At 37.4% G+C, this 22919-nt stretch overlaps 1 protein-coding gene and 1 long non-coding RNA gene across 3 annotated transcripts; both read left to right on the top strand.

Moving 5' to 3' along the window:
- The first annotated feature begins 5824 nt into the window (after positions 1 to 5824).
- Positions 5825 to 22646, top strand: LOC118649590. Of its 2 annotated transcripts, none has more exons than XR_004965694.1 (3): positions 5825 to 5954; positions 8756 to 8934; positions 22579 to 22646. It is a non-coding gene; the product is annotated as an uncharacterized LOC118649590 (long non-coding RNA). The 2 variants fall into 2 exon arrangements; XR_004965695.1 differs by lacking the exon at positions 22579 to 22646 and adding an exon at positions 11605 to 11871.
- LOC118649589 (leydig cell tumor 10 kDa protein homolog) lies at positions 7282 to 7527 on the top strand. The gene has a single exon (XM_036296839.1). The coding sequence runs from the start codon at positions 7282 to 7284 to the stop codon at positions 7525 to 7527; it is 246 nt and encodes an 81-aa protein (XP_036152732.1).
- Positions 22647 to 22919: the final 273 nt, after the last annotated feature.

Below are 22919 nucleotides of genomic sequence, written 5' to 3'. Positions count from 1 at the left end.
TGCCCTTAGGTTAGATTCCTAATGGTTTGCTTCCAATGTCCAAGATTCCTCTTGGACAAATGTAACTGAACAGGGAACTGGTTTTTGTAATTCAATTCTATTGGGGTTTTCTTTTGAATTTTAACAGCTTATGCCTTTACACAAATTGGACTCCAGAAAAATAATTTTAGTTTGTCCCCCACCCCCACTACTGAAGATCAAGAAAGGTAGAAATAAGGCTGTATTAGCTATTAGAATCTCAGTTACTATCAAGGGATTCTTACTAAGCTTCTGGTATTTATGTAAACAAAATTTCTTGTCTTGATGGAACACCCAAATGAGATGAATGTAAAATTTCTTAATGTTTATATCCTCCTGCCAAGGTACCTGTTGTTTGTTTGGATGTATGGCTACAATTCAACAATCTTGTGAATTCCATTTAATCCTACTATCTGACAGATGAAATAAATATTGTTGTGCACTTGAATGCCAGAATAGATGGTAGGGTTTTCAGAGTCTTACCTGAACTCATTTTCAAGTAGAAGGATTGTTTCCCCATGGGTCATTCTTTTAAGTGGAATGATCCTGTTCAAATTGATTTTCCCCCATAGGTTAACTTTAGGATCCTCTTCCCCCATGCGAATAATTAGTGTCTCTCCTACATTTGCACAATCCTTGACTTGATTATCTATTCTTGTCTTATCCTCTGAAATTAAAAGGTTAATTAAATATGACTGAGTTGTTTCAAAACATTCTGCCAATTTAAAAATTCTCTTTTATGTTCTGAAAAGTTCCTGAAGCTACATTACGAATTTGCCTTGTTTGTCCTTTGTTAGACTCACATTAAGCCTCAACTTGACAAAGATTACCAGAATTTTAAAAAATAATAATCCTGACTAATTTAGCAAGTTATAGAAAATGGTAAGTAAAAGGAAGCTACTTGGGCCCTCACAGGTTGGGCTCAGTGGATAGAGCATCAGCCCACAAACTGAAGGGTCCCAGGTTTGATTCGGATTAGGGGCATGTACTGGGAGGCAACCAATCAATGTTTCTCTCTTATTAGAAAAATAAGGACTGCCAATTGAGGAAAATAATTACCCAATTGATGAGGGAGTTTATAGAATTAGGATTTCCAATAAATATGCAGGAGGGGTCTATTTCTGCCAACTGTGTAGTTCAATGAAAACAGCCTGGAACTTTGTAAATGCTAGGTCCCTCCAGGGGTGGGACACAAAAGCCAGAGATAAAAACCTTTATCAGCAAGATTCAAAGGTTTATAGAGCTTGTGAGTTAATCCTACTTTTCTACATTCTTCCTTCTTTCTTGTCTTTCTTCCTTCTAATTTTTTCTTCCTTTAATGTTTTTCTTTAAAAACAATTAAAAGTAATAACATTATCACTGAATATATTCAGTTATTAAAGAAAAAATAATTTAAGTAAAACTTTTAATCTAATTTATTTTATAAATAGTTGCATACTATTTCATAGAATACATATGCCCTAATATTTTTCACTATCCTTGTATTGGTGAACATTCATATGTTTTGCTATGGCAAAAATAAAAGCTTCAGTATTTGTACATGTATTCTTATATACTAGTTCTTTTGGGTAAAGGTTTTTGGGGGTTAATTCTTTGACCTAATTGTAAGCTTATTTTAATTTTTATTAGTAACTGCCTAAATATTCCCATATAGATTATAGAATTCCTTTAACATAAGTGATAGATTCTATATGGTTTAAGAGGCATAAAGAATAGATCTATAAAAGCTAATTTCTCTCCTAGAGTTTCTAAAGAAGAAATAGAGGAGATATAAGAGAACAAACAATAAAATATATAATAAACATATCCTCATAATTAGAAAGGAAAAAAGAAATTGCTCAAAAAAAGAGAACTAAAATAACATTGATTTCTTGGCTGTGATGTAGGTTGCTAGCAAACAATGTCTCCAAGGTGCTAAAGGAAAATTATTTAGATACTTTACACAGCCAAACTTTCATTCCAATGTAAGAGCAAATTTTTCTTGCCCTCATTTCCTTGGGTGGGTCAGTGTCTACCCTACTTCCATGTGAGCAGGAAAACCACAAAAGGCAGAGATAGGGATGAATAACAGTGAATGCCTAAGTATTTCCTGCTGCCCCCTTTCCTCCCATACTCCAAGGGCTAGATGATTATATCTAAAGAAAAGGAATGAGGAAAGTGAGAACAGTGTTTAAAATAAGCATAATATCCTTAAAGGATATTAAGGGCAGACACCGGTAATATAAAGAAGGAAACAAATATTGATTAAAAAAAGGACCAGTTGGGAATTATGTATTTAAAGAGTCAAAAGAATTCCATATGTAGGATGTATATCAAAATGTATAAAGGTGAAAGTGAATGTATAGGCTACAATAATTGATGGAAGAAACTATCCAAATAACATTAAGAAATCACAGAAATGAAAAATATAAGAAAAACGCAAGAGATTTAAAAAAATCGTACTTGAATAGCAGGAGTCACAGAAATAAAAAAAAAAAAAGTGAAAAGAGTAGGGAATGCACATTTAAAGAAAAAAGGACTAAGAATTTTCCTGAATTGTCTCTAAAACTTAATCTAGAGTGTGTTTCTTCAGCTCTCCTAATGAGTTCATAAGCCATTTAACACTCTGTAATTAATACTTCCCAGCAAAACTAACTAAAGATAGAAAACCAAGATGGCGGCATAAGTAAACACCGGAAATTGCTGCCTCACACACCACTACAAAAATACAACTAAAAGACAAAATGGACATCATCCAGAACCACAGAAAGGCTGGCTGAGTGGAAATTCTACAACTAGAAGGAAAGAGAAAAGCACATTGAGACTCAGAGGAGGTGTGGAAGTAAAGTGCAGAGGTACGGAGGCGCACATGGAAAGGGCTGGCAACTGAGGACACGGTTGTCTTTTTCAATCGGGAGGGAGTCTCAAGCTCCTGACTGCTTTGACCTCCAGTTCTGGGCGAGTCTCTGGGGACCCAGACTCATACGGAGAGAAACTGGACTTTCTGACATCTGTCGGAACTCGAGGGTGGCTTTCTCTCAGAAGTGCCTTCAATCATTACCAGGACACTGAGACACGGGGCCTCTTAGGGTAGGACTGAGGAGCAGCCATAGCTGCTTGCTCCGCCCTGTTGATTCCCTGCGACCCCACCCCTCCCAAGCTGTGCATAGAGGCTTTTGCATATGAAAGGCCTGGCCCTTTGCAACCTGAAAATTACCTAAAAAACTGCAGCTGGGTCAGAGAGACCCAGAACTTCCAAAAGAAGGCCCAAGGCCCCACAGCAGCTTGCATTGCTTCACAGCTGGGCCTCATCTGGGCACCTCCAAACCCCAAACAAAGAAGAGGAATCTGCAGATCTCTCCATAGCTCCTGCTGGGTAGCCTCAGGCAGAGGCCAAATTAGCACCTCCTTAGAGATCCAAGAGCCAGTATACTTAGTGGTCAGAGTGGGACCATCTAGATTACAACTCCTCAGATCCATAAGGGACACACTCAGGGGGCAGACTCAGTGAGCACCAAAGCCCTACTGAAGCAAGTCTTGCCCCAGAAGGGTGTCTCCAGCACAGAAGTTCTCCCACTGTAGACAAAGCTGATTCTCACAGTCAATTGGCCTGGAGGTCAATTCCTTCCAGTAATACCTACAACAATCAAAGCTTAACTACAACAAGACTGTGCACAAAGCCCACAAAGGGGTGCACCAAGAGTGTCCACCTCATGTAATTGGGGAGGCTGAGCCACTGGGACCTATAGGACACCTAGCACAGAAAGCCACTCTATCACCACAGGGAAGCATAAAAAATGCGGAGACAAAGAAAAAGGGCACAACTGACAGAAATGGAGGAAAGCAAACTACTGGATATAGAGTTCAAAACCATACTTATAAGGTTTTTCAAGAATTTTCTAGAAACCGCCGATAAATTTAGTGAGACCATCAAGAAATCTATTGAGACCCTCGAGGTTATGAAAAAGGACCGAGTAGAAATTAAGCATACACTGACTGAAATAGAGAATATTATAAAGAGTTCCAACAGCAGACTAGAGGATCCCAAGAATCAAGTCAAAGATTTGAAATATGAAGACGTAAAAAACACCCAACCAGAAAAACAAACAAAAAAAAAGAATCCAAAAATATGAAGATAGTGTAAGGAGCCTCTGGTACAACTTCAAGCGTACCAACATCTGAATTATGGGGGTGCCAGAAGGAGAGAGAGAGAGCAAGATATTGAAAACCTATTTGAAGACATAATGACGAAAACTTCCCCTACCTGGTGAAAGAAATAGACTTATAAATCCAGGAAGCACAGAGAACCCCAAACAAAAGGAATCCAAAGAGGACCACACCAAGACACATCACAATTAAAATGCTAAGAGCAAAAGACAAAGAGAGAATCTTAAAAGCAGCAAGAGAAAAACAATCAGTTACCTACAAAGGAGTGCCCATATGACTGTCAGCTGATTTCTCAACAGAAACTATGCAGGCCAGAAGGGAGTGGCAAGAAATATTCAAAGTGATGAATAGCAAGAACCTACAACCAAGATTACTTTACCCAGCAAAGCTATCATTCAGAATTGAAGGCCAGATAAAGAGCTTCACAGATAAGAAAAAGCTAAAAGAGTTCATCACCACCAAACCAGCATTATATGAAATGCTGAAAGGTATCCTTTAAGAAAATGAAGAAGAAGAAAAAGGTAAAGATACAAATTATGAACAACAAATACACATCTATCAACAAGTGAATCTAAAAATCAAGTGAATTAAATAATCTGATGAACAGAATAAACTGGTGAATATAATAGAATCAGGGGCATAAAAAGGGAGTGGACTGACTACTCTCAGGGGGGAAAAGGGTGTGGAGGGTGCAGGAAGAGACTGGACAAAAATCATACAACTATGGATGAGGACAGTGGGTGAGGGTAAGGGCAGAGGGTGGGGTGGGAACCGCGTGGAGGGGAGTTATGGGGGGAAAAAAGAGGAACAATTGTAATAATCTGAACAATAAAAATTTAATTAAAAAAAGATGATGCTAAATAAAAAAAATAAAGAGGATTTTATTCTTTGTAAGTGAATCCTGGCTAATATATTAATTGCCAGTAGAATACAAAATAATATGTAGCTTTAAAATCAGCAGAAGAAAAGTTAATCTATCCGATAGGAGGCATTAAGGTATAAAATAAATAAAAAAGGGAGAACACAGTATTAGGTGGAAGAAATGCAACAACTCTTAATGTAATAGTACTTATGGTAAGTATAAAGGTATGGTGCATACCATGATGAAGAGCTGTGTAGCAGTATTATGCAAAACTTAATGTCCATATTCCTTGTCATCTGGAATATATCCCAAAGGAATTATTGCATTGGATGACAGATAAGCATGTGTAAGTATATGTATTACAGTATTGTATTTGGTCCTAAAGATATGGAAACATATGTGGTGGTTGAAGTTGGACACTTGGAAGAAAACAACTAGATTTTCAAAGAACCACATGGATGGATCTTCAAAAGAGTGTAGAATGCAAAAAGAACTATATCAATAATGCAATGCCTATATTGATATAAATTAAAAAGAACTCATGGATCACAGTAGACAAAGAAAACTAAATCTATAGCAGTCAGAATTCATAAAGTAGCAGGACTTGCAGTAGCACATTATTTTCTTTATCTATTAATGAGCAACAAACTATCCCATACTTAGTGACTTAAAACAACAACCATTTAGCACCTCACAATTTTATGGGTCAGGAATTCAGACAAGACTTGACTGGATGATTCTTGTACTTCACATAACATTTACTGGTGTGACCAACTGGTATTTATTAGTAGAAGGGCTGGTCTGCAGCACACAGATGGCTTCATTCTCATGCCTGGTGCCTTGGTAAAGGCTGAAAGACTGGACTCAACTGGGACTGTCAACTGGAGTGTCTATGTGTGGTGTGACTTCTCCAGAAAGGTGGTCTCAGGTAGGTGGACTTTTTACCTGGTATCTCAGGGCTCCCATTGAAGGCATTCTAAGGGTAGGAAGTAGAAACTGTCAGTTTCTGAAGGCCTGGGTTTTGAAACTAGCTCAGTGTCAATTTTGCCATATTCTGTTAAAGAAAGCATTCACAGAGTGCACCAAATTCAAAGTAAGGGATATGAATTTGTCTCTTGATGGGAGGGAATAGCCAAGAATGTGCAGCCATATTTAATCTGCATCCTCTGAATAGAACTAAGACATACAGTGTGAATTAGGGAAGAAAGAGAGGATCTGTAACAAAAACTTTCACAGTCTATATTTTATCAATAGTTCATAAATCTTTAGTGCCATACATCAGACACAATAGGGTGGAAGCCAGTAAGATGAAGGGAAAAGTACTGAAATTAAGGACAAAAGGGGAAATAAAATAATATAAAGTGAGAGGGGGCTTGTGTGTACCAATGATGATGTGTACTGGGGACTTCAGAGTGTTCATAGAAGGGTAGGGGATAAGAAATAAAGGTATAATAATTTCTTCTTATATCAAGTTAGAGGGCTATCTCTTTGGACTGCATCACTTTAGCACTTACTAATTTAATTGCATTTAAAATTATGTCCTTTTGAGTTCAAGAACTTGAATTTGTTGTTATCAGATGTCTTCATTCCTTTGAAAAGATGTGCTCTATCATCATTCATGGTTGTTGTTTTTTTAATTTGAATCACTTAGAAAAGAGAGGAAGTATGGGGAAATGTGTGTGTAGTGTGTGTGTGTGAGCTGGGGCAGCATTTATTATTTCTTCCTTTTTAATTGTAAACTTGGCATTAAAATCTGCCAAGGTTTTCTCAGGGTGAGGCTCTGCCAGCTGTTGAGAGGAAAGAAAACTCTTCTATTTCCAATTTGATTTTTACAGAATATTTTGGCCTTTGGCAACTAAAACTCTCCTCTCTTCCCTAGCTCTAAAGAGGCAGCTCTTATCCTTTAAAAATAATTTTTAAGGCTCCAAGTGTCAAGTGTGAACAAGTTTATCAAACTAAATACATTAATTTCAGTTGTTTACATTGTTCATATCTACAAAAGAAAATATCATAACTTAGTTTATAAATTTGAACATTTTAAAGATGGATCATTTTTGAATCTGAACTTAAAAAGCAGCAACACTGTGAGTGCCTGACCATAGTTTGTTCATCAATAATTTATCAGTAATCAGAATTGCAGGCTGAGTCCCTTGAGCACTTGGAAGTAGGGAAATGAGACTGCCTGCTCAGAATGAAGCAGTTAGGCCCCCATCCTGGGGCACAAGATTTCCAATCATGACTCAGGGGCAGCGCACATGCCAGGTGCAGAGGCCGGCCAAGGGAAAGACACTGTGGTGGCAGAGGCCTGGGAGCGAACCATGCCGAGGCCAAGGAAGGGAGGCAGTGGTATTACCCCTAAGAAGGCACACATTGTGCAGCAGCCAAAGCTCAAGCAGGACCTGGAAGTCAGGTTCCGGAAGATTAAACGTGATGTGTTGGTGAAAGCCAGCACCAACCTGCCCAAGAAGTTGGCATTGCTGAAAGCCTTTGCCAAAAAGTAGGCAGCCTCTTCCTCCTCCACCAAGACACCTTCCTAAGGACACAGCCCCTGCCTCCATCCTCAGACCTCTGCAGGCTACTCCACGGGCAGCACCATGGACAGAAGGAGCCCTGCTTCCCAGAGCCTTGGGTTGCAGCTCGAAATTTGGGGTGTAGGGTGTAGCCTAGCCTGTGAGCAGATGAACAGCACATCCACAGTGCATGGGGCAGCTCCCCAGGGTGCCTCAGCAATGACTCTGAGGACATGTTCTCCAACTTCCTCTACTCATCTCCCCTCTCAATTTGTATCCACTGGTTTCACCTGGAGCAATAAACCTGGCTTTGTCATTTCAACAACAAAAAGATACTTTAAAGAGTATCTTTTCTAAAGCTTCTAAACTTGCTAAATTTGACTATAATCAGACTAAAGATGTTAATATAGTGAAAAGTCTGTCAGTCAGAGAGGAGTTAATTATCTGTGAAAACATATTAAAAGGAAAGAAGCTTGCAAAGGCACACCACATCATAAAAGAGAAAATCACCAAAAAGTAATGACATGAAAAAAAATGTCTTAAGCATATGCATAATTAGCTAATAAACACTATGATTATAAAGTCTAAAAATCTTAGTCATGTACTAAAGTAAAAGTCATAGAATCATAAATGTTTAGATTTGAGAACGTCAGGGACATCTGGTCTACCTTCTTCTCAATAATTCCCTTTCAGAAACATCCAAGATATTTTTGAAAACCTTTAGTCATGCAGTGATTCTCAATCTTCTGGCCCTTTAAATACATTTCCTCATGTTGTGACCCAACCACAAAATTATTTTCGTTGCTTCTTCATATCTGTAATGTTGCTACTGTTATGAATTGTAATGTAAATATCTGATATGCAGGATGGTCTTAGGCGACCCCTGTGAAATTGTCGTTCGACCGCCAAAGGGGTCGCGACCCACAGGTTGAGAACCGCTGCTTTAGTGTTTGTTCTCTGCCTACTAAATCAATGTGCCCATTGATTTTCAGTTCATTCCTGGCCCACTGTAAATGTAGCACACATAAAACCAACATTTACTCACTAGTTAAAGTAATTGTTTCCTAACATACATGGGGAAATTGTTCATGTAAATTGATAGTAGAAAACAGGGATTCTTTTCAGACTCTTAGCTGGAGTTTTGGATTTGGATGGGCATCTGGAGAGAAGGGTGTATTCTCTGGTACTGACTCTGGATTCTTCATTACTCCTTCCCCAGGCTATGTAGTGGTGGAAGACTAAGTGCACGAAGACACTGACATTGATGAAGAGTAAAGTATCCATCACCCTGGAGTATATATCTGCCTACTCATCATTTGTTTGCCATCAACTCTAAGGAGCATGATGCTACTTGTTTTGCATGATCATGTCATGTAATTTCTACAACATGCCTTCAAGGTAGGATTTATGATCAGATAGCCTTGGAAATGTTTAAAAAATTGTCCATGATCATAGTTCAGAGCTTGTATTTGCACACACAGTTACCTGGCTCCAAATATCAAGGGTGCACTTAGCTGCCGTGACAACCTCTTACTCAGATTCCTGTCAGTGAAGCCTGGCTCCCCTCTCCTGGCCCACCTGCGTGCCTCCCACATGGCCTCCTAGTTTTCTTCTTGTATAGCCCATTGCAATTCGTGTTAATTGTTAAAAATCCATGCATTTATCACTTATCTATTGCTGAAAAATTAGAAAATACAGATAAACTAAAAAATAAATGCCAAACAAAAATATATTTTTTAAAAAGTAAAACCTTGTAACTTAGTGTAACTTAAAATCTTTAATTTTTATTTTCTCTTTAAAGTTTTCCATCATATAACACTTTTAAGCCTCTTAAAATTTATTAATAGTATTACTTAATATTTTTTAAACAAAGAATTGCTCTAGAACAGTGCTGATAAAATACACATTTGTAAATTTGGAAGTTAAATATAATATGAGCCCCAATACAAGCCACAGATGTACTTTAAATGTCCTGGTACTCTCAATGACACAGTAAAAGAAAACAGGTGAGAATAATTCATCTTAATAGCATAGTTTATTTATAACCCAATATATTAAAATATTATGTTAATATTTAATCAAATGAAAATTAAGGAGATATGTTACATTCTTTTTTGTAATGTCTGTTAAATTTAGAGTATATTTTACATTTACAGCACATCTTACTTTGAACTTAAGACATTTCAGGTACCCAGCAGCTAAGCAGCTACATGTAACTAGTGTCTATTAGTTTGAAAGTCACAACTCTAGACATTAACAACTGTGGTGATAATAATAATTAGCCTTACAGATTTAAGATTTAAGTACAGATTATTATTTTATATATTTTTAATTGATTTCTGAGAGGAAAGAAGAAGGAGAGAGAGATAGAAACATCAATGATGAGAGAGAATAATTGTTTGCTGCCTCCTGCATGCCCTCCACTAGGGACTGAGCCCGCAACCTGGGCATGTGCCCTTGACCGGAATTGAACCGGTGACTCTTCAGTCCACAGGCCGATGACACTAAGCCAAACCTGCTAGGGCTTAGGTACAGATTATTAATCTAAACTTTTAAAAAATCTAGGTTTAATATAATGTTTTTCTCTGTATTTCTGTAGGTGTGTATGAGCAAATTGGCTTTGGTTAGAAATCCAAGTTAAGGTCAAGCAGAAAGGTAACTAATTAGTCTCAATAAAAAAAATTAACCTGGATCATTACTTACTGATTACATCATGACAACTATATCATAATATTTTATATTTTGTTCTTTGATTGATTGGTATTCTAAACTTTGGTCTTTTAACATAATGCTCTAATTTGCCCACCTGGTTTTGAATAAATTTCCAACAGAACACTGAAAAACTTTGGTAGACTGATTAATTATTTGTATGAGATTACCATTTTTTGTTAGGAAACCACAGGTTAGTGGTGTCTATAATAAAAATATGAGGCAGATATAGAAGAGAAAACTTGGAGATATGCCAATATCCAGATTTCACTTAATTTCATTCCATCACAAAAAGACAAAGGACTGGGAAATTTTGTTGGAGTGGAGTGGTGAAGTGAACACTCTCATTTATTAGAGGAGGTCTTATAATGTCATTGATAGGATTTATAATTCTGTTATTGTTCACCTATGCAAGTGATAGGACATTTCTTGGGGCAACTTGGAGTGCATTTAATTCATCATTATATTCTCTTTACATGATATATTGGGGAATGAGTGAATAACAATAGTAATTAATATGTAGCTATATCCTTTGTTATAAAAGACAACAAACAAAATTTTCACATATTAAAATATGACCTGACTTTAAAAATGAAAATATAAAAACAAAGAGAAAGAGACACATACTATATACACACACAAGGAGTAAAAATATGAGACTAATGCTCCAAAAGATTCCTTCCCTGAAAGCCCCAGAGAGAAGAGAAAACCTGAGTTCAGTTGAGAAACATTTTTATTTTTTTTCTTGTTTATTGTGTGACCCTAATTTTAATTTAAAATTATTTATGTTAAATATTAATAAAGGCAACAAGACACTAAGAGTAATATATCTAATTAACACATGAGTTATTTTAAATATTTTATCAGATTGTGTCAGAGTCAGTGTTCTTATGTATCAATCAAGTCCATACATGATTTAGATTAAACTGGTTGCCTTAATCAGTCTTTTTATTACCATTAAACAAGTTTCAAAGTTTTTTTAATCAGCTAAAATATTTAATTGAAAAATATCCAAAATGAATGCTTATTGTACCTCTTCTTAAATCCAGCAATCTGTTCGGAGCCTTGAATTTACCTATTCAGATTATTAAAATGTTTTATGTTTAATGAAACCAAAACAATAAAGCACCAACATTAATGAGAGCATTTTCCTTAGTAGAGAAGTTCAGGCATATTTACTAGGATTTACTATTTACCTTGCAGTTTTCCTATAACAAAGATATCTCAGCCTATTTAGCTCATTAAGAAAAATTGGATTTGTTTTTTTTATCCTGCATACATTGAGACTGTTTCTCCCACTTCAGAAGATGTCTACTGGCTGAATAAAGCTGATGAGTCTTTTGGTTTTATGTTTTATAGTTACAGTTTATGATTAGAGGAAGAAAAAGAAACAGGAGACTACACAAAACACTGATCTGGCAGAGCTCAAAGGGAAAACAGCAGAACTCTGCAAGAGGAGCACAGGAAGATATTGAGAATAAAATACTAAAATAAATTATAATGAATTTAAAAACAAATATAAATATTTTGAAATGATTCCTAAAACTGCTTTTCTTGTGCTGCTAAGGAGAGGAATTTGCATTTAGTAATGTTTTCACTCTCTCTTTCTTTATATTACTCATTTGCTCTATGATCTACATGACTACAGAGATTACTGAGTAACCACAAATTGCAAAAAGTCTTGCATGAATAGTTCTGCCAAAAATATTTCTTCAAGTTATACAAAAGAAAAGTTTTAAGTTTGAATACACAGTAAGCCATGATTCTTAGAATTGTGTTTCGTGGAACATTACTTAAAACTTAAAAAAAAAAAAAAAAAAGAATTCCTTGGTGAAACTTTTGGGAAATGCTGCAAATATTTCTCTTGGAGATTTAGAGTGGGCTTTTTTATATTAAAGTTCTGATAGATCCTACAGTGCAAACTTTGTATAAACCAATATTTTCCAAATTTATTTCAACATGAAGCCTTTTTAAAATTTAACATCTCGTTGAATTGTTAAAGGGAAAAAAAAATATTTGGAGAAATACTAATGTGGAGACTGATAATATTTGCATTGGTCACAGCTCCAAATCTTTGAGATTTCTAAATTCATAAAACCCAGAAATTCAAGAACTAAGAAATAGGTGTGTGGTGATGTGCAAGGCTAGCTAAATACCTTGCTTGTCAAAACCAACATCATAGCCCATGAGATTCAAATTCACGCTAGATGCTTTTACTAAAAGATCGTAATTTCTCCAGATTCTTATGTCTCAGAACCACCATGTGTTGGTATGTCTTTATTCTTATTGGTTGAATAAATGATGGAATTTTGGGGGGTCACTAAATAGTTGAAACTGCAAATAATAAATTTATGTTGCCAAAAGTTAGAGGTGCAGTATAGTTACTTAATAGCTGTGTAACCTGGTTATTTAACATCTCGGTGCCTCAGTTCCCACATCTATTAGTTGGGATGGTAGTGGTTCCTACTGCATAGAGTTCTTATAAAATTCTTGTAAAATTCTTAGAACAGTGCCTGTAGTATAGTAAGCACTATTTAAATGTTGCTAAATTAAACATAAAGCATTTTCTTTATCAGTCTTATGCCTGAATATATATGTCGGATTTGGATTTTGTAAACTGTGGATAGCAGTTCTCGTGTGAAGTAGGAAAATAGGAAGGAAGAGAAAGAGAAACAAAGAATATGTGCCTCACCTTCCATGCAAATGCATCAATTGCTCCACATCCACAGATATGAGAGGGTTTTTATATTTTTACCATTTGTTGGGTTTGGTTTGTTTGCTTAAATGTGGTCTTAGAACCAGCATAAGAGAAAGTTGAAATTTCTATGTGCCACCTAGACAATTGGAATTGGAATCAGAATCTATGCGGGTGTGGCTGAGAAATGTGCATATATTACAGGCATTTCTGGGGAGTCTCAAACGTGCTGAGGTTTAAGAACCTTTACCAGACACAATTCAAACTCGTTAACTGCTCAGGCCTCATCAGGGTCAGCTTCTTCTAGTCCATCAGTTTGTCCCTGCAAATCAATGGCTTAACTACTTAAGGAATTTTCCCTCTGGTAATGAAAAGTCTGTGATAGACAGTCAACAGAGCTGTTCTATCTGTCTTCGGGCTGCAGGATCATCGCATCTTTCTGCTCAGCCACCCTTAATACTCGTGCGTTACCTGTGGTCACAGGGCATTGTTCTTTCTCTGGACATCATGATTACATTCCAGGTGGGAAGAACAGGAGGGAAAAGGGCAAAAGGCTTATTCCAGCTGAGCTTTTAAGGAGTTTGCCTGGAAACCTCGCTCCACAACACTTTTGACTCAAGAAGCAGGCCTGAGTGAGTTGCATTGCCATTCTTCTTCTTTTTTTTTTTTTAATTATATCTTTATTGTTCAGATTATTACATTAGTTACTCTTTTTTCCCACCATAACTCCCCTCCACCCAGTTCCCATCCCACCCTCCGCCCTCACTCCCCACCCACTGTCCTCATCCATAGGTGCACGATTATTATCTAATCTCTTCCCTCACTCCACACCCCTTTCCCACCCCCACCAAGAATAGTCCATTCCCTTTCTATATCCCTGATTCTATTACAATCGCCAGTTCATACTGTTCATCAGATTATTTATTCCCTTGATTTTTAGATTCACTTGTTAATAGATGTGTATTTGTTGTTCATAATTTGTATCTTTACCTTTTTCTTCTTCTTCCTCTTCTTAAAGGATACCTTTCAGCATTTCATATATTACTGGTTTGGTGGTGATGAACTCCTTTAGCTTTTCCTTATCTGTGAAGCTCTTTATCTGGCCTTCACTTCTGAATGATAGTTTTGCTGGATAAAGTAGTCTTGGTTGTAGGTTCTTGGTATTCATCACTTTGAATATTTCTTGCCACTCCCTTCTGGCCTGCAAAGTTTCTGTTGAGAAATCAGCTGACAGTCATATGGGTACTCCCTTGTAGGTAAATGATTTTCTTTATCTTGCTGCTTTTAGGATTCTCTCTTTGTCTTTTGCTCTTGGCATTTTAATTATGATGTGTCTTGCTGTGGTCCTCTTTGGATTCCTTTTGTTTGGGGTTCTCTGCGCTTCCTGGACTTGTAAGTCTATTTCTTTCACCAGGTGGGGGAATTTTTCTGTCATTATGTCTTCAAATAGGTTTTCAATATCTTGCTCTCTCTCTCTCCTTCTGGCACCCCCATAATTCAGATGTTGGTACGCTTGAAGCTGTCCCAGAGGCTCCTTACACTATCTTCGTATTTTTGGATTCTTTTTTCATTTTGCTTTTCCGGTTGGGTGTTTTTTGTTTCTTCGTATTTCAAATCTTTGACTTGATTCTTGCGATCCTCTGGTCTGTTGTTGGGAGTCTGTATAATGTTCTTTATTTCAGTCAGTGTATGCTTAATTTCTAGTTGGTCCTTTATGACAACATCAAGGGTCTCATTAGATTTCTTGAGGATCTCACTACATTTATCGGCGGTCTCACCAGTCTTCTTGAAGATCTCACTACATTTATCGACAGTCTCACCAGTCTTTTCGAGGGCCTTAGTAAGTTTATCGGCGGCTTCTAGACAGTTCTTTAAAGACCTTAAAAGTGTGGTTTTTAACTCTATATCCAGCAGTTTGCTTTCCTCCAATTCTGTCATTTGTGTCCTGTTTCTTTGTCTCAGCATTTTTTATGCTTCGCTGTGTCGATAGAGTTCCTTTCTGTGCTAAGTGTACCAATTACCTGAGGCAGACACTCTTGGTGCACTCCCTTGTGGGCTTTGTGCACAGTCTTGTTGTAATTAAGCCTTGATTGTTGTAGTTATCACTGTGAGGAATTGACCTCCAGGCCAATTGGCTGTGAGAATCAGCTGTGTCTGCAGTGGGAGAACTTCTGTGCTGGAGACACCCCTCTGGGGCTAGACTTGCTTCAATGCGGCTTTGGTGCTCACTGAGTCTTCCCCCTGAATGTGTCTTTTACGGTTCCACAGAGCTGCAAACTGGATGGTCCCACTCTGACCTCTGGGCTTCCTGGCTCCTGGATCTCTAGGGAGATGCTAATCTAGCCTTTGCCTAAGGCTATCCAGCAAAAGTCTCCCTGCAGGGCTTGGGCGGGGTGGGTCCCACAGGATCAACAGGGCTGGGTTAGCAGTTATGGCTGCTCTCAGTCTTGCCCTCAGAGGCTCTGCTTCTCAGTATCCCAGTAATTGCTGCAAGCCCCACGGAGAGAAAGCTGCCCTAGGGTTCTGACCAATGCCAGACAGTCCCGCTTCTCCCGTATGAGTCTGGGTCCCTAGAGACTCGCCCAGAACTGGAGCTCAGAGCCTGAGACTCCCTCCCGATTGAAAACAACAACTGTGCCCTCAGCCGCCAGCCCGCTCCGCATGCACTCCGCACCTTAGTATTTTACTTCAGCACTGCGCCTCCTCTGAGTCTCGGTATGTTTTACTCTTTCCTCCTAGTTGTAGAACTTCCACTCAGCCAGCCTTCCTGTGGTTCTGGATGATGTCCATTCCGTCTTTTAGTTGTATTTTTGAAGTGGTTGTTTGAGCCAGCAAACTCCGGTGTTTACCTCTGCCACCATCTTGGTTTCTCTCTGCATTGCCATTCTTAACCCTTATTTGAAGAAAAGGCTAGGAAATGTCCTCTTTTAACTTGGCACATTTTTATTCCCAATAATGTTGCAGTAGGCCCTTTGGCATACTCTATATTTTAGGCTTAAAGAAATGATGTTTCCTTAAGTCTTCATGCCTCTGTGTATATGGTTACTTGAACAACACTGCCCTTTCCCACTTAACTATTACATTTTCTTCTATATCTTCAACATCAGTTCAAGTTATCCATTCCTCTGTGAAAGGTTTCCATTCCACCTCTCCATCCTCATTTCATATCCATAACACTCTATTATAGCTCTATCATGTATACTAACTCAGTACATGAAGATCACTTTTTTAAAATAAATATTTTTTATTGACTTGATAGAGAGGGAAGAAGAGGAAAGAGAGAGAGAAATTTTAGAGAACAACCTTACACACCCCAACCCCACAACCTGGGCATGTGTCCTGACCTGGAATAGAACTGGTGATCTTTCAGTGCATAGGAGGATGCTCAACCAACTGAACCACACCAGCCAGGGCTAGGGGATCACTTTGAAAACCAAGATAGATGGTTTTTGCCCAGAAGCCAACTAAAGCAGTTGACTTCCAGTAACAGCTTAATAAATGTTTGTTGAACAAATGAATATACAAAAAAACTTTAATAAACAACTGAACTTATGAATGAAGAGTGGAGTATTAATGTATTGGGTAAAATAGTGATTTCTGCTAGACTCTGTTTCTTCTACTCATCATTCAAAGAAATAACTGCCATATGTTTGGGAAACTATTGTATTATGAAATTAAATGAAAGAAAGGAGAAATGCAGTAAAGAAAATGGCAAACAATACATATATTAGCTCTTCATGTTTGTCATCTTCATCTCTAATGCTTTACCCCATGAAGGACTTGGTTCAAAGTAGGTTTTCAGTAAATGCTGAATGAATGAACATTGAATTAAAAGGAAAAGAGAATAACGAAAGAGTTAGCAGGCTGCTTTCATCTCTTAAATTCCAGCAGTATATTATTAATGTCATTGTTCTGAGTAAATAATTTTAGAGTGCAATAGATTAGTAATTAACAGTAACAATAATTATTGCTCAAAATGACACTTTATAGAAAGCTGGTATTTGTAAAGTCCTTTCAAGATATGTGAGGTAACTGCACTGAGCATTCAAGCTTAAGCTTTAAATTTTTTATAACCACACATATGTCCCATGACTCTAGAATTGTAAGACATAAATTTATAGCTACATACTACTAGGATCTAATTATGAAAATCATTGCTTTCACATAGGAGTATATTTTGGGAAGATTTTTTTTTCTGTCAATAAAAAAGAATTTTATCTAATTCATCTATAAACCAGATATTTATTTTGCAAATATTAAAGTGCTAGATCTTAATTTGCTCTGCTAAATCTGGGCTAGAGCAGGAGAAGGCTGAGACGTAACCTTTTTTGTAAGATTTTTATCTTACAAAAGGGAAGCTTGGCTTTATGTGTAGGGAAAACATGCTCTTTCTCTTTTTTTTAATCCTCACCTAAGGATATGTTTTTTGTTTTGTTGTTTGTTTGTTTGTTTTTCAAGAGAGAGAGGAAGAGCAGTGAGAGAAATATCAATGTGAAAGAGAAACTTCCACCAGTTACCTTCCATATGCGCCCTGACCAGGGATTGAACGCATAACCTAAGCATGTATCCTGACTAGGAATCAAACTCGAAACTTTTTGGTGTACAGGACAATGCTCCAACCAACTGAGACCCATCCAGGGCAACATGCTCTCTCTTTTAACACATCCAGGACCAAAACCTGGGGACTCCAGCTCTTAGAGTGCTCAGTCCACTGTTAAAATCAAGGAGGAGGGTAGCTGAAGAAAAAAATGCTTACCCATTTTTTATGCCCAGGGGATAAGAGGAAAAAGAAAATGAAAATCAGAAATAGGGTATCAGTGCTCCCTCCCTTCCTGAATAGGACAAGAAGAAAAGCAGGTTCTAGAAGTCGAGGGAAAGAGCGAGGCCAGGGGCCTTCCCTTTAGCCTCCTTTGGAACTCCGGGAAGGAGCCACCTAGGTGATGGCATCGATGTAACCTGAGGTTTAGCGTTTCTGAGCCACCCTCAGTTCTGTTTATCACAGACACTGAGTCAAGAACCACCAGCGGCAGAGGCCACAGAGGCAACAGAGCTGGTGGTAAACAGCCAGGCCAGTGTGCCACATGGACCATGCATCAGAGACTCAGCTGCTAGTTTTAGGTTTACAGAAGGTATTAAAATAGAAAGGTGGGAAAATATAAAAGCACAGGGAACTTTGCCAGATTTAAGGTTCCCCAGAAATAGTCCTAGTCAGGACATTTTTGTATATGAGTCATTTATTCATAGAAAAGCAAGCTATTAGTCTTTCTGAGAATGATTTGGCTGAATTTGGCATAGATACTGAAGACACAGAACATCAATACTGCCATGGATTGAAACTTACTTATTTCACTTAGTAAGGAGATGACACCATTACTTTAGATTTGTCATGTAGATCATAATGAAATGTAAAGCAGTTTTTTGTTTGTTTTGTTTTACTTTCTAGAAGTTGCAAAGGGGAGATCAGGCAGGAGAAGAACAGAAAGCATTTTTGGTGGGAAACACCTATCTATCACATATTTGAAAACACTTTATGTGACCGATATAGAACACCTTAGTCTGTAGTTAACAATCTAGCTAACACAATTTGTTTAAGAACACCAACCCTAAAAGGGAGCATGAACACAAAAGCTTAAATGGTTTATCAAATATTAAATGTAAGGGGTAAGAAGTTTGAAGGAGAGTTCAGTATCAGAGAAGGCTCTAAGAGAGGAAGTAGGATTGATACAATTCTTAAAGATTACATAGCAGCTTGATTAGAAGAAAAATATAGAAAAGTGTGATGATATAGATGTGGACATGCTAGCCTGTCCAAGTAATATTTGCAAAAGCAAAAAGATAAAAAATAAAAGAGGAAACAGATACTTCTGGGGAATCTCATCCAGTGCTGTGGTTAGGAGGGGTAAGAGGTATTAGCAGGTAGGTAGATGCAGGGAAAACTGGCTTTTAAAAGCCAGAAAGAGTCATTTATTCTTTTGAGTGAGAAACACTGAAGATTCACTCTAGGTTCTTGAGCAAGAGAGTAGCACCAGGAATAGAGATTCAGGCATATTTATGACCAGGTAGAGGGGTAGAAGACTAGCAAGAAAGTGAGGAGGGTGCTATTGAATTCATTGTACAGGTGGGGCAGAAGCAATAAAAAGGAAGGGAGGAAATTAGAGTTAAAAGATTGATGGTTAATCCTGGTTTCCCCGGGACCATTTAGTCGATATTTGCTGTCCCAATGTAGTTATTGACAGCACTCCTTTCACATAGATGAATTACAGCATCATTTTATATATTGGGGAGCAGCTCCTAACCAGGCAGCTGTGATCATGAAACTGCCTTTCTGTGTCTCTGGAAAATATAGGGAATATGGACATCCAGAATGGGGAAGAATTTCACTTTGGACCCGAGGGGAGGGAGGCATAGCAGTATTTGGAAGTGTAAATACCCAATAGACAGTTGAGATAAAAGATAAACCGAGAAGATGCACATTCCAGAAACCAATTTCGCAATCATCTGCATTCTTTCTTTGAAAAAACCAGTTTGTACCAAGCCCCACATTTTGATTTGAAATATGAGAAGATGAATTGAGCAAGGGAATTAGCGATATCCAGCCCAATCTACCAGAAGTCCATGCAATATCAAAGATCAGGAGACGTGAAAGACTGCCATTCAGTGGAAGGTTTTAATGAGTTTGACTAAAGGGATCTCGTATTACCCAACATAACATTCCAGCCCACTTCCCACTATTCTCCTTCATAAAGATTTGAATCCAGACTATTGCCTGCAGACTAATTTAGTCACTGCCTGAAATTAATGCTAGACTCCTCCCTCCCATTTGCCCCAGTGCCTGTTACCTCACGCCCACCCCCATTTTCTACCTCTCCCTTCCCACAAGCCTTTCCCGAGAGCTTCTCCACTGTCCATTTCCTACCAGTGCTTTAATGCTATTAATTTCTAACTTCCCTATGAAGTTTTCTTCACAATACCAACACATTTCACTCTGTAGATAAGACCTCATGGCACTTAATGTCTTTACTGCTAATTTGATTCCTGTTTAATCACATATTTGCATCATGGCACCCATTTTTCTGTGGTCTTATATGTTTTATAACTACCCAACCACTCTAGTACTTAACTTATGATATACATATCTAATCTCCTCAAGGTTATGTGCCCTTTTAAAGTGGGGCTACCATATTTCTCTTGATTTGGGGTTAGCCTATACTTCTCAGAAACACAATAAAACAAAACTTTTTCATGCTCATGTTGATGAGTGAGTCCAAATTTTAAGACTATTACTAATGAATTTTTAGAATATTACTTCAACTTTTACTACAAACTATTAGACCCCTTACCAAATTTATTTGAATCATCATAATATTGAGAGAGTCTTCATGTTTTGAAGACAGTTGATGTAAAACATGAATACTTTCACTTGTTCCAAGGACATTTTTCACTGGCCATATAACAGTATGAGTTACATTTAAAAATCATATTTATTTAGTCTGCTATTTAGTGTCATATAATACAGTGTAATGTAGTATACAGAAAACATTCTACTTCTAATGTTAGAGTTGTATATTCTACCAATTAATGAGGATACAAACTGTTTCACATTTCCAAGGTGGCAATGGCAGAATTCAGGGTGTGCTTTTCCCCACTATTTCTTGTGGATATATCGATGAGTTTTAATTACTTAGTCATTGGACAAACTCAAGATCTTTGTCTCTCTCCTGAGACTACCATTGCTACAGGCGCTTTTACCAGTAGCACCTCATAAGCTGTTAAATAAAATGGCACCTCTTTATAATACAGGTGTGAAAAAGGATTGCTTCCACTTTTACAGGTAAACTCTAAGATGAGTAGTTATAATAAATTGAGGGGCATAATTTGGACCAGGCTATGTATGAGACAAGTGATTTAGAAAATTATTACGTAGGATTCCATTGAATTTTCAAAGGTATCTCTCTAATTCTGAACGTAGGTGTTTCTTGCATCATCAGTTTAATATGAACTTCAGAATATAAACTTGTCATGGGAGACAACCAGCGTAGATTGATTCAGAAGTTAATCTTCGTGAGCTCCATCAACACAATTTCTGTTAAGATGAGGTATAATTTGTTGAACATCCATCCATCTTTCCTCCAGAAATATGAGTAATGGTCTTATACTTTTAATTTGCACTTAGAGTCTATATGTTAAAAAATAACATGTACAAATAGCTAGGAAGTGAATGACTAGACATATGTATGTTTGAAATTCAAATAGTGTTATGGGAAAATGTTTTTACTATAGTAAATACATCTCTGATGTCTTCAGGGGAAATTGAAGAGTATTTTATTGACTAAGATCAAACGATCTGTAATTACCACCCATAGGCACAAAGTAAAATTGTAGCAAGTAGAACCAGCATTAGATTGCATCACATAGGCAGGGACTATTCAGGTATATGCCCAGGCATTTCCTTGGAGAGTTCACACAGGTTTACCAGAAAGCCCATCCCACCTGGCATTAGTTGCCCTTCTCTACCATGTTGGAGTTTGTTTATTTTTATAAACAAACATCAAATAACTAGAAAGCAGAAATAAGCATTCTGGTTAATTCAAATGCATAGTTCTTTTTTTTTCTTCTTTCCAACTTTTAATAAAATATTTGCAATTTTTTAAATTTATTATCAATGTATCTGAATGCACATGAATCTTTTTGGCATGATTCTTGTGGTCTGAGCATTTTATTCTCCTGAATATAAATCATTAAATGCTCCTATTGCAAGTTGAATAAAATGCACAAGTCTTACCCTGGACAAAAGGGACTTCCTTCTAGATCTGAGTCCAGCCTGCATTTCCTGAAACTCCCATCAGTCCCTAAATTCCAGCTTTATAAAATTGCCTTCAGTTCAGTACCCTGTCTTTCACACTTTTGGGCTTTCCTCATAGCGTTGGAGTGATTTTTAAGATTACAAATTTTATCATTTCACTAACCTCTCTTTTTAAATCTTGCAATGTTTTTATTGATGTTCCTCACAGGTGTTTCTTGACCTGACCCCACCTACCTTTCTGGAGCCATCTCAGGTCACTCCTGTCCCTATTGTGTATGTGAAAACAGTGCTCATCTTCATAAACAGCTGATTACCACAGGGCCATTAGACATGGTATTATCATTGTCTCATGCTTCTCCATATGCCGGCTAGGGTAGTTAACCCTCTAAGTTTTAACCTCAATGTCACTTACTTCTCTTCTCTACCTGCAAGTTAAATCTTCTTCAGACATTTTCTTGGAACTTTTAAAAGACAAATCACTCATAGTTAACCCTTTAAATTTCCCACAATAAAAAATGCACATGGGCAGGGACCTTATTATCTTGCTGACCCTTATACTTTGGTCTACAGCATACGGCCTGGTCCACAATGGTTATTAAATGAGCATTTGGTAATTGATCCAAGTTGTTTCTGTTGTCTAGAATTCTATCCTTGGATGAAATGCTGTTCATTCTTCAAGACACAGCTTGTGTTACCTCTAGAGAATGATAATGGGTTCTTACCTTAGATTTGGGTTTACTTGTTCCCCAGAAGCACACTATGTAAGTTATCATGTGCTTGGATAGGCTTCTCATGTAGTATGGAGGTTATATGTGTTCATGTCTGTTTCTTTCAGCATGTCTGTCTTTGAGAACTGTGACTATGACTCATTCATTTTACATTGCCAGAACCTAACATGACACCTCCATACAGTGAGTACTCAAAAACTATTTCTACTCATGAATGAATGGGTTATTGCATTTCCCAATTATCACATTAAAGTTTATTTCTCTTTGAATACATGAAGTGGAGGAAGTGAAGCAAACAAGGATACTGGGTATCCTGGATCTAGTCTGAGCTTTATCACTAAATGACCAATGGTAAAAGAGTTAACAACTCTGATGTTTAGCTTTCTTATGTATAAAATAAAGAAGATGCCAATGATGACTTCTAAACTTCTCTTTTAACTGTTAAATA

Source organism: Myotis myotis, unplaced genomic scaffold, assembly GCF_014108235.1.
Source record: "Myotis myotis isolate mMyoMyo1 unplaced genomic scaffold, mMyoMyo1.p scaffold_m19_p_3, whole genome shotgun sequence".
Classification (NCBI taxonomy): domain Eukaryota; kingdom Metazoa; phylum Chordata; class Mammalia; order Chiroptera; family Vespertilionidae; genus Myotis; species Myotis myotis.
The sequence above is the reverse complement of the archived record's forward strand: the minus strand, read 5'-3'. Positions and strand labels throughout refer to the sequence as shown.